The sequence below is a fragment of the Drosophila erecta genome, unplaced genomic scaffold (assembly GCF_003286155.1).
Source record: "Drosophila erecta strain 14021-0224.00,06,07 unplaced genomic scaffold, DereRS2 tig00000000-arrow-pilon, whole genome shotgun sequence".
Classification (NCBI taxonomy): domain Eukaryota; kingdom Metazoa; phylum Arthropoda; class Insecta; order Diptera; family Drosophilidae; genus Drosophila; species Drosophila erecta.
In genome coordinates this window covers 764,280-775,508 of record NW_020825194.1, presented here as the reverse complement: position 1 = coordinate 775,508, position 11,229 = coordinate 764,280, and the positions used below count along the sequence as shown (strand labels likewise).

Sequence of the window (11,229 nt, the reverse complement as noted above, 5' to 3'; positions counted from 1 at the left end):
GAAACTTTTATTGAATTACCATTTTCTAAACATTGTAACCAAAAAGAACTTTACTGAATCTTCTTGATTGCCTCATACTTATACTTCTTTAGTAAGGGACACTTCCTTAGGGTCATAACGATAAAAAATGTAAAAGTTCCGAGGAATCCTAAAGCGCCAATCAAAAAGGTGCCGAGGACATCCAGGCTGTGGTATCTCACGAAATCCAAGTCCTTGCCGGCCACCTGCATGTGAGCAGCTCCCTTGTGCCGCAGGACATATTCGGTCCACCAGATCGCTTTTTCCAGGGGCTTCATTGGTTGATCCCGATATCTGGCAGCCGTAATCCTTGCGGTTTCCTCGAAACTCTTATTCGTCAGCAGCCGTATAATGGTCGAATTAAAGTCCTCACTGGTCATTTCCTTTATGTTGAGAACCAAACCAAGACCCATTTGCTTGACATGACCCATATTACGAAACTGATCAAAGAGACAGGGCAAACCCAGCATAGGCTTTCCATGATGAATGCTCTCAATGGTGCTCAGTAGCCCACCGTGGGTTATAAAGAGTTTTACATTGGGGTGGGCCAGGATGGCCTGCTGCGAGAACCATTTACTAATGAAAACATTTGATGGTTTTCCTGGCAGCTGCTCGTCCTCGAATTTCCAAAGGATTCGCTGTGGTAAGCTGGCAAAAGTCTCGAGTAATACTTTTCGGCGATCCTCGGATAGGGATTTGCTTCTGACATTGGTTCCAAGTGAGAAATAGATCACTCCCGATTCACCAGCGCCTTGGATAAAGTGGTCCAGTTCGGCGGGAAGAGCCTCTGGGTCCGGATTGACATGCAGACCACCCACCTCGATCATATTCGGAACATAGGGACGCGGAGGACCCAGTGTGAAGTGGTGATTGACAAGGACCAAAGCAAAGTTCCGGGATATCTCCGACAAGGATTTCCACTTGGCGGTACTGGGGAAGTATTGTCTATAGAGAGCTTCCTCTTTTCTTACATGTCGCCATTTATAGTTGATATAAGAAAGAGTTCGTTCCACAAACTGTGACAAACGCTGTCCATAAGCCCCCAAATCGTAAAACCGAGGAGAGGGAGATTGCAGGTACGAAATCGGTGAGATGTTGCCCATCAATTCGTCAATCTTCCAGTCGGTGCCATAGGAAGCCAATCCAATGATTGGGGCATCAAAATAGGCAGCCAGGCCACTAAGAACGTCGATTCGCCAAAGGTCCATTACCACAAGATCGAAATGAGGCTTCTCTGGGCCTAGAATATTGCACCGCACGCCCTCATTATTAAGCACTGTCTTTGTAAGATTCAGGACATATTCGTTAATGAAATCACTTTTTTGCCAGGTGCCCCTGGGCGTAGATGCAATCCTAAGTATTTCTGAAAAATATTAATAGGTATTTCTGCTTCACAAAATGGTTACTTCATCTCACCATTAAAGTTTTCCAAAACCTCCAGAACTGGAATATCGTGAATATTCTGAGACGGCTCCCTTTGTGGATACGGACTTACACTGGTTATTTCATGGCCCAGGGAGGCCAAACTCTTAAGATAGGGTAATGCGAAAAAGTAATGCGACGGACTTGGTAAGGGGAACACTGCCAGGATGCGAGCCCCTTCCAAATAGCCAGGAAGCAGACACATCAGCAGCAAGTTTGGCCACATAATTGCAGTCGGCAAGTTCTGCCTTCGAGCTGAAATAGAAGACTAGCACCGGTCTGCAGCACCGCCAATGATTTAAGATAAGGTTAACCGTGAGTTCTAATTGTCAAATTTTCAAAAAGATAAGCAAATCCAACAAAGAATGTCAAACAGTGGAAAAGTAGATCATTGAAGAGTGCTTATCACTGAATCCCTGCTTGAGACATTTTTCTTACTTCAATTGGTTATCTCGGAAATTAGGGCAGTCCCTTTGTGTGTAAAGCCTAGGATGGAAAACAAAGAATTAGCCTTTTTTCTTTACCGAACTTATCAGCACTCCAAAAACCGGTTCTTTAGTTTAAAATACAGCGATATAGAACTTTGGCGCCAACATATCGATACTGCCGATAGTGTCATCAGTGGACTTGCAGGCTTGCTATCGACTCTTGTGCACCACTAGCCATCAGTACAAAATACGCAAAAAATTTTCTTATTCCGGAAAATTCACTGGAAAAGCGCAACAGGTTGTTCTCTTTACGCAACAAAAACGACAGGAGCTCCCGTAGTAATTCATTTCCCATCGAATTTAAGTCAAATACTGCAACAAAGTAATGAAGCACGCAGCTGATTTGGAAACAGCTGCCAGCGCAGTATATGAAATTACACACCGGCTGAAATAACCCGGGGAGAAATCCGGCTAGAAATCGGAACCACCGATCCAGTATTCCAAAGTACCCAAATGTAGTCAGGATTTACCCATTAAGCTGAGATTTGATGAAGAAATGGCGGATGAAAAGGCTAAGGAATCCTTCCGCGAGCGGCAAGCGCAGGAGTTGGAGGTTATAAAGGTGAGCAGAGCAGCTGATTCACCAAAGCAGCTAATACAAAATTGTCCCTTCTTATTGGAACAGTCCATCTTTGGCGGTGATGTGGAGGACCTGCGACCCCAGGCGAATCCTTCCCTGTGGAAGCCAACGGACATAAGGATACAGCTTACCCCACTTAGGGACTCCTCCAATGGACTGGAAACTTATGTGTGCACCAAACTGCATGTCACCTGTCCTTCAAAGTATCCAAAATTGTAAGAGCCCAGTTCCAGTCTTACAAAAATGAATTTCGAACTGGAGAACTAATCACTAGATAACATAAGTAAACCAATCTCTCCGCAGGCCCCCTAAGATATGTCTCGAGGAGTCCAAGGGCATGTCGGATCAGTTGTTGGAGGCCCTACGCAACCAACTGCAGGCTCAATCCCAAGAGCTGCGTGGGGAAGTGATGATTTATGAACTGGCCCAGACCGTTCAGGCCTTTCTCCTCGAACACAACAAACCGCCAAAGGGCTCTTTCTACGATCAGATGCTACAAGACAAACAGAAGCGCGACCAGGAGCTACAGGACATGCAGCGGCAGCGGGAGTCTGTGCAACGCCAAACACTCATCGACGAGGTGGAGCGGCGCAAAGAGATGTTTAAAACAGAGGCTAAAAGGCGAGGCGAACCAAGACGCAGCATGAGCGAGTCTAACCCACGGCATCCTAGCTCGTCGGAGAGCTCCGAGAACTCCTCGCCCTACTATCGTGGTCACATCTACCCCTCCAAATGCCTCGATCACCGCAACACGGAGACGCTCTACTTCCACAAGATGGGCAGGCAAATTCAACGAGGATGCTGCGTTGGTGAGAGAACCCTCTTTTAAAGAGGATTTTTGTTTTGAATGCGTAGTTATTGTATGCAATTCCTAGGTCATTCCCAACGAGGGTGCATCGCCTACACTGGCATAGATATGCACTGCGGCCAGTTGCTCTATATCACAGAATGGAACATCAAGTACAGCCAACTGGAGCAGCCGTGCATCGGCGGAGGCAAGTGCCACTGGAGCAGCGAGTCAAAATGCATGGGCAGTCATCGTGTGGACGAAGTGATCGCCTCCATTGAAAAGCAGGTGTCCTCGCTGGCCCAGCTGCAGCACAAAAATCTCGTCTCGTACGAGTGCGTTCTTTGCATCAAGCGGAAGGAAGGCTTACTTGTGTATTTGGTCCAGGACTTCCTCCTCGGCACCAGCGTGTTCAGCATATCCTCCTCGCTGGGTTGGTGCATGGACGGCGCACGAATGGTTGCACGCGGCGTGCTGGATGCCTTAATATTTCTTCACAACAAGGGTGTATCCCACAGTCACTTGCTCGACAGCACTGTTTTTATGGACAACACAGGCAATGTTCGTGTATCAGACTTTTCGCTAGTTCCCAATCTTTTAGAACTTCTGAGCGGAGCTGGCCAAAGCAGCAGTTGCGGGGACTTACCCGCGTTAGGTGCCCTGGTGGAGAGCTTGATGCCCACTAACAGTTATGAGATGCGCGACTTTGTGGACAAGTAATTAATTGGAATGAAAACGTAATCCTTTTTAACCCAATGTTTTCTCTAGATGCAACTCGGACCGCACGCTTTCCGCATCAGAGTTGTTGGAGCATCCATTCTTACGCTTTTACGTAGACAATGGCCAGCAGCAAGTGATGCCATTAACACAGCAGCAGCATCCGAATACCGTCCAGCGCACTGGACCCGCCATGCCCTATCAGATACCGACACTGGCCTTAAGCCAATCCCGCCTGCGAACAGAATTCGAGGTGCTCATGTACTTGGGAAAGGGTGCCTATGGTGACGTGCTAAAAGTGCGCAACATTTTGGACAACCGAGAGTACGCCATCAAGCGCATACCGTTGCCCGCGAGGAGTCGCCAGTTGTACAAAAAGATGACGCGCGAGGTGGAGCTGCTTTCGCGGCTGAATCATGAGAACGTTGTTCGATACTTTAACAGTTGGATAGAGAGTGTGGATGACGCAGATGCCGCTGAGATGGATAAATTGCTGGGTGGTGAGTGGTCCCAGAGTCAGCAGGACCTTAGCGTGAAACCTGCCAAGTCACCACAGCTGGGGCCCACTTTAGAGGAGGATGAGGATGAAGAGGACAGCTCATCCAGCATGTGGAACGGTTACATGTAAGAATCAGCTTATATGCTAATTTAAATGAATGTAAGCACCTGTTTGTATCCGTCAGACCCAACATGGAGGACTCCGACTCGGATGGCATTGAATTTGTGGACTCCAACGGCAAAGTGGCTGTCTACGACGACGAAGAACAAGAGGAATCCACCAGAGGCAGGACTAATTCGCCCAGACCTTTGATGCAGGTCATGTACATCCAGATGGAGTTCTGCGAGAAATGCACACTTCGGTATGTTTCTCGTAAAATTCACCAATTAAACAATATGAATCTATTTAATAACGTTGCAGCACCGCAATCGATGACAATCTTTTCAATGACACGGATCGTCTGTGGCGTTTATTTCGGGAGATTGCCGAGGGCCTCGCGCATATTCACCAGCAAGGCATTATTCATCGGGACCTAAAGCCCGTTAACATTTTCTTGGACTCGCACGATCAGATCAAGATCGGTGACTTTGGTCTGGCCACCACCAGTTTTTTGGCCCTGCAGGCCCACGACACAGCACCTGCGCCTGTTAACCAGATAACCAGTGCGGAGGACGGTACTGGCACTGGTAAGGTGGGCACCACTCTTTACGTGGCCCCCGAGTTGACAGGAAATGCTTCCAAGTCTGTGTACAACCAGAAGGTTGATATGTACACCCTGGGAGTCATTCTCTTCGAGATGTGCCAACCGCCATTCGACACAAGCATGGAGCGCGCTCAGACCATTATGGCCCTCAGGAATGTTTCCATCAATATACCGGATGCCATGCTCAAGGATCCGAAGTATGAGAAGACGGTGAAGGTAAACACGTCGCCATCTTGATAAACGCTCAAATTTTCACTGTAACATAATCTTCAAGATGCTTCAGTGGCTTCTTAACCACGATCCAGCCCAGAGACCTACGGCCGAGGAGCTGCTCATCTCAGACCTGGTTCCACCAGCCCAGTTGGAGGCCAATGAGCTGCAAGAAATGCTGCGTCACGCCCTCGCCAATCCGCAGAGCAAGGCCTACAAGAACCTGGTTGCCCGGTGTCTTCAGCAGGAGAGCGACGAGGTGCTGGAACACACCTACCACTTGGGCAGCAGTCGAGCTATGAAGTCCTGGAACTCGGCAATCATAATCGATGATATAGTGTCCCTGAATCCCGTGATTGAGTTTGTTAAGGCCAAGGTCGTGAATCTATTCCGCAAGCACGGAGCTATAGAGGTGGACTCACCGCTCCTGTCCCCACTTTCCGCAAGAAACAGCAGTGCGAATGCGAACGCCAATGCCGTGCACCTGATGACGCACTCGGGATGTGTGGTGGTGCTACCCTGTGATCTGCGGACACAGTTTGCCCGCCACGTGACCATGAACAGCGTGAATCTCATCCGGCGCTATTGTGTGGACCGTGTATATCGGGAGGAGCGAGTGTTCAATTTCCATCCCAAACAAAGCTACGACTGCTCTTTCGATATTATTGCGCCCACAACTGGAAGCCATCTAGTGGATGCGGAGCTGCTATCGTTGGCTTTTGAAATCACCAGTGAACTGCCCCGTTTACGGGAAAAGAATCTGGCGATCCGCATGAATCACACTAATCTGTTGAGGGCCATCCTTATCTTCTGCAATGTTCCAAAGGCTCAGTATGAAGCACTTTTCGAGGGCACCATGGACTTTATCGAGTCGCGCATCTCACGCTTCCAATTTCACTCGAGTATAACAGGGATTATGGAAAAGTCGCGGACATCTGCTCAAACTCTAATGGACATGTTGTTAGCCAACTTTCTGTTGACTGGTTCCAGAAGCACGGTGGACGATTCCGCGCTGAAATCGTTGATGCGGGGAAAGGGCGAAGCGGCTTCACTGGCAAGAGGAGCACTACGGGAACTTGAAACAGTTGTGGGACTGGCTTACAGTCTAGGCGTAAAAGTAAGTACATTTCTTTTGAAAGCAATGTATTTTTCTAACCGTTCGCTTTCAGTGTCCTATTCACATATGGGCTGGCTTGCCCATCAGTTTCGATAGTGCCAGCAATGGTGGAATTGTGTGGCAGATGACCGCTGACCTAAAGCCGAATCGCTCTGGTCATCCTTCAGTTCTGGCGATCGGGCAGAGATACGATTCCATGCTGCATGAATTCCAGAAGCAGGCGCAGAAGTTTAATCCAGCCTTGCCGGCACGAGGAGTTCTGAGCGGAGCGGGTTTGACGTTTTCCCTAGACAAACTAGTAGCTGCTGTGGGTGTGGAATACGCTAAGGATTGTCGGGCGATAGACGTGGGCATTTGCGTGTGTGGAACGCGTCCGCCGCTGAAGGATGTGACCTACATCATGCGCCTGCTGTGGTCGGTTGGCATTCGTTGTGGCATTGTGGAGGCCGCCAGCGAATTGGGTGATGAAGCACAGGATCTTGCTCGCCTTGGGGCGTTACACGTCATCCTAGTGGCGGAAAATGGATCCTTGAGAGTGCGCTCTTTCGAGAGGGACCGCTTTCAGGAGCGTCACCTAACAAGAGCCGAACTGGTGGAGTTCATCCAGAAGATGCTGCGAACTGATGGACTCAATGGAACCACCGTCGACAACTTCAGCCAGTTGTCAACCATGGGTAGTGGCGACAGCAGAAGCAGTGGTGGCAAGGAACGGGAACGCGGCGAGAATGGTCTGAGCACCTCCGCATCGAATGCCACCATTAAGAACAGCTATAGCCAGCTGCCGAATCTCCAGGTGACGTTTCTCACCCACGACAAGCCTACGGCGAACTACAAAAGACGCCTGGAGAACCAGGTGGCGCAGCAGATGAGCTCAACGCTATCGCAGTTCCTCAAGAAAGAGACCTTTGTGGTCCTGGTGGTGGAGTTGCCGCCTGCTGTTGTAAATGCCATTGTAGGGGCCATCAATCCACGAGAAGTACGCAAGAGAGAGACTGAACCGGAAATCAACTTTGTGATCGAGCGGTAAGTTCATAAATCATCTTTTTTGGTCTGCCTTCATCGGGCTTCGTCCATTCATAGATTTTCGAAATATAAGCGCTATATATCCGAGATAAACGAAGAGATTGTGGACTATCTGAGCGATGCCAAGACTCCCATTGTGGCCTTGTACAGCATTTCCGATTCCTACTACCGCGTTATTATCTAGCCAGCACCAAATGCATAGAATCGGCGGCACTACTTAGTAGACCAGCCACTAGTTTAAGCTTGAAGGTGTCACAAATTATTTTGGTCGAAATTCTACTTAACTGGCTGTCTTCCGTGCCATTTACATTTGGAATCAAAATTATGTTACTTAGTTTGTGCGATCAAAATTGAAGAGATTTTATGTTTCTGTGTCCATTGCAAATGGTTAAGAACTTATTTCTTTGGAAAAGAACATAATTCTGCCAATTATTGAATACTTTTTTAATGAAAGCTCTAATTCATAAGCACATACTTTATTATTACTTGGTTAAAAGTAAAATCCTTGCATCTAAATCAGTTAATAGTTGGAAATTAAAAAGAATCCTATTTGAATTTGTGAAATTATATTTAAACCAGACTTAATGTATCCGAACTGAAAGGAATATTCTTGCACTTCGAAATTAAAGTTAAGTAGAGGCTAATATTTTCAGAGAAAATTCTTCTTAAGTGTTTTATAAATAGCAACTTGGTCCAGCGATAACAATTGATTCATACAGCCGACGGATAAAGACGTGAGTCTTCATCCAATATTTTATATACGTACATCTTTTAAGGACAACATTTTTGAGCCTACAATAAAATTTCAAGTTTTGAAGGCGTCTTTCCGCAGAGGAAACATAAGGAAAGCTATCTGTACAAGTAAATTTGCATCCTGGAACTCACGTCCCGGTCTCTTCGGCGGATTTGTTGAGCGAACGGGGTATTCCCAGAGCAGGTCCTTGGAGAACCTTTCGCGAAAGACGCATAAAGCCGGAGACGGGATCGCGGCCAAAGTACTTGACCTGGATCTCCTGACCCACCTCGAGGTTTAGGGCAGAGGGATGGGCTATCTTGCGCTGATCCAACTGCGAGTTGTGCAGCAAGGCGGGCGGCATACTGGGATACAGGATGACCATTACTCCGGTGTCCCGCAATTCGGTTATTTTGGCAGTGTAGATTCCGCCGAACTCCAGGTCCGGCACTCGTTCCTTCACCATGTAGCCCTCGATCAGCTCCTTGGCCTCATCCATGGCCGCTTGAGAAGGAGCAAAAATGCTAAAATGGGTCTCATCGACTGCTGTTAGGGAGGTGCCCGTTTCCAAGTAAATCCGCTTCATGTGAAGGCCGCTGGGACCAATTAACTGCGCCCGCTGCTGCGGCTCCACAGTGAGGGTTTCACTCACTGGCCAGCTGTCCTTGGGGTATTTTCTAAACGATCGCGGGGAGTATTATGAAATTAGCAATTGAGACCACGTGGTTCCTTTGAGTGACGTTTACTCACCGAGGTTCCCTAATAGCCTCACTCATGATGTCCAGAATTTTGGATTTGGCATCGGTGGCTTTTTGTAGCGATTCCATCACAACCTTGAGAGGAATTCCCGGTACCTTGAGGTCCGCCTGGATGGCGGTGAAGCCTTTCCTCGTGCCAGCCACCTTCATGTCCATGTCGCCCATGTAATCTTCGATTCCCAGGATGTCGGTGAGAATGCGGTAGTCCTGCAGGTGCTTCGTGTCGTCGTTCTCGAACTTTGTGACCAGGCCAATGGCCACACCTGCTGCAGGTGCACTCACTGGGACTCCGGCGTCCATAAGAGCCAAGGAGCCACCACAAACGCTGGCCATGCTACTGCTCCCATTGGATTCTAGAACTTCGGAGGTGAGTCTCACAGTAAAGGGGTACTCATTGGGCAGGGTGGGAAGCAGCGATCTCTCCGCCAAGGCTCCATGGCCTAGTTCCCGGCGACCCACTGGACCAATCCGACCCACTTCACCGGTGGCATAGGGCGGGAACTCGTAGTGCAGCATAAAGTTCTTGGCCTTCAGGCCACCGCTTTCTAAGGCAGTCAACGAGTCCAGCTTCATTGCGCTTTCCTGCGAGTCCAAGCTAACCGTGCAGAAGACCTGCGTCTGACCGCGCTGGAATAGAGCGGATCCGTGGAGAGGCTTGTACATGTCCACCTGGCAGGAAATGTTCCTCAACTGGTCGTAGTCCCGTCCATCGCAGCGAAGACCGCGCTCAAAGATCAGCTCGCGAAAAATGGTCCTACAGGTCTGGTTGAACTGCTCGGCAATAAGCGAGGGTTCGGTATCCGGAAACGAACTCCACACCTTGTCGATAACGTTGGAGCGCACCTCGTTCACCGCATTGTCCCGCGAGATCTTGTCATGCGTAGAGTCCTGGAAGATCTCTCTCAGTCGCATCTCGCACATGCTACGCACAGCTTTCCCCAGTTCGGGATCGACTTCGGCAGCCACTTCCACTTCGCGCTTCTGACGACCATAGGCCTTCTGCAGTCGCTCAATCTCGTGGATGATGAACTGGGCTTCGCGAGTGCCTTGTTTGATGGCCTTGAGCAGATCCTGCTGAAGAACCACATTGCCCTTGCCCTCCAACATAACCACGAGGTTTTGTTTGGTGGCGGAGACTACCAAGTCCAGTTGCGAAGTCTGCAGCTCCCGGCGCGTGGGATTGATCAGCACCTCGCCGTCACAGAGGCCAACGCTTCGGAAGACGGAAAGATGAAAGAAGCGTTATAAATGGTTCCCAGCTCGATTCGTTCGTGACCACTCACCGCACTGCTCCAATAGGGCCATTCCAGGGAATATCACTTAGAGAAAGTGCCACGGAAGCGGCATTGATTGCCAGGACATCCGGACTGTGCACCGCATCCATAGCCAACATGTTGCACACTAGCTGCGTCTCGGTGCGATAATCTTTATGGAAGAGCGGACGCAGCGAGCGGTCAATTAGGCGGGCAGACAGGATCTCTTTTTCCGAGGGACCCAGTTCCCGGCGCATAAAGTTCATGGGTATCCGGCCAGAGGCGGCGTTTTTCAGTCGGTAGTCAACCACCAGAGGCATGAATCCCTGGCCGGGATTTGGCTTCGATTTGGCCACCGCGGTGACCATGACGGCGGTGTCGCCCATTTGGCACACAGCTGTTCCATTCGCAAATCTCGCCAGGCGGCCGGAACTGAAGGTCATGTTACGTCTGCGGAGGACTTAGGGATTTTACTATTGGAACTTGGAGTGGAGGCCACCAACTCACCCATTGCTAAAGTTGACTTCCACGGAGGGCGCTTCGCCGTTGGAACTGCTCTGGATTCTTCTCCTTCCACCTGGGCAGGACAAACTTAGGCATTTGAGGCGATAGTTGAGCAGCTTCAGCGATTTCCTTGTGAAAATCATGGCCATTACCTAAAAGTGCCGGGTAATTCCGGCTGGGGCGACAGGTGTATACCCTGTATAACAATGGTTATTTTAGGTAATCATTAGTGGTTAAAACCTTACAATAGACCCCGTGTACGTTTTTTAAGACTTGGAACCTAGTTGGCTTCAACTATTTTTATTGTTCAGTTCAGATTTTTCCGAATGGAATGCCGAGTTAAAAAAAGGTAGAGTGTGCAACATGTGTGCATTTGGCGTTGCCACCTGGCAAAGAAACTCTAAAAATCTTAAATAA

General features: G+C 49.0%; 3 protein-coding genes across 5 annotated transcripts; 1 reads left to right on the top strand and 2 right to left on the bottom strand.

Annotated features, from left to right (window-relative positions):
• Positions 1-26: 26 nt before the first annotated feature.
• Positions 27-1,963, bottom strand: LOC6554744 (UDP-glucuronosyltransferase 2A3). Its single transcript, XM_001981051.3, has 2 exons — positions 1,435-1,963; positions 27-1,381 (listed from the first exon to the last, which is right to left on the bottom strand). Exons 1-2 carry the CDS (start codon positions 1,664-1,666, stop codon positions 51-53), a joined length of 1,563 nt encoding a protein of 520 aa, XP_001981087.1. The 5' UTR covers positions 1,667-1,963; the 3' UTR covers positions 27-50.
• A 91-nt stretch (positions 1,964-2,054) lies between these two features.
• On the top strand, positions 2,055-8,376 carry LOC6554743 (eIF-2-alpha kinase GCN2). Its single transcript, XM_001981050.3, has 10 exons — positions 2,055-2,490; positions 2,554-2,723; positions 2,812-3,317; positions 3,384-4,011; positions 4,064-4,636; positions 4,696-4,872; positions 4,932-5,430; positions 5,489-6,541; positions 6,594-7,564; positions 7,622-8,376. Exons 1-10 carry the CDS (start codon positions 2,425-2,427, stop codon positions 7,746-7,748), a joined length of 4,770 nt encoding a protein of 1,589 aa, XP_001981086.1. The 5' UTR covers positions 2,055-2,424; the 3' UTR covers positions 7,749-8,376.
• LOC6554742 (polyribonucleotide nucleotidyltransferase 1, mitochondrial) lies at positions 7,946-11,197 on the bottom strand. 3 transcript variants are annotated; one of them, XM_001981049.3, is made up of 5 exons: positions 11,058-11,197; positions 10,816-11,008; positions 10,339-10,758; positions 9,048-10,268; positions 7,946-8,974 (listed from the first exon to the last, which is right to left on the bottom strand). In XM_001981049.3, exons 2-5 carry the CDS (start codon positions 10,959-10,961, stop codon positions 8,446-8,448), a joined length of 2,316 nt encoding a protein of 771 aa, XP_001981085.1. In that variant the 5' UTR covers positions 10,962-11,008; positions 11,058-11,197; the 3' UTR covers positions 7,946-8,445. The 3 variants fall into 3 exon arrangements, with proteins under 3 accessions (XP_001981085.1, XP_026831654.1, XP_026831655.1); XM_026975853.1 differs by having other exon boundaries at positions 10,816-10,987; XM_026975854.1 differs by lacking the exon at positions 11,058-11,197 and having other exon boundaries at positions 8,429-8,974; positions 10,339-10,768; positions 10,816-10,848.
• Between the last annotated feature and the right edge of the window lie 32 nt (positions 11,198-11,229).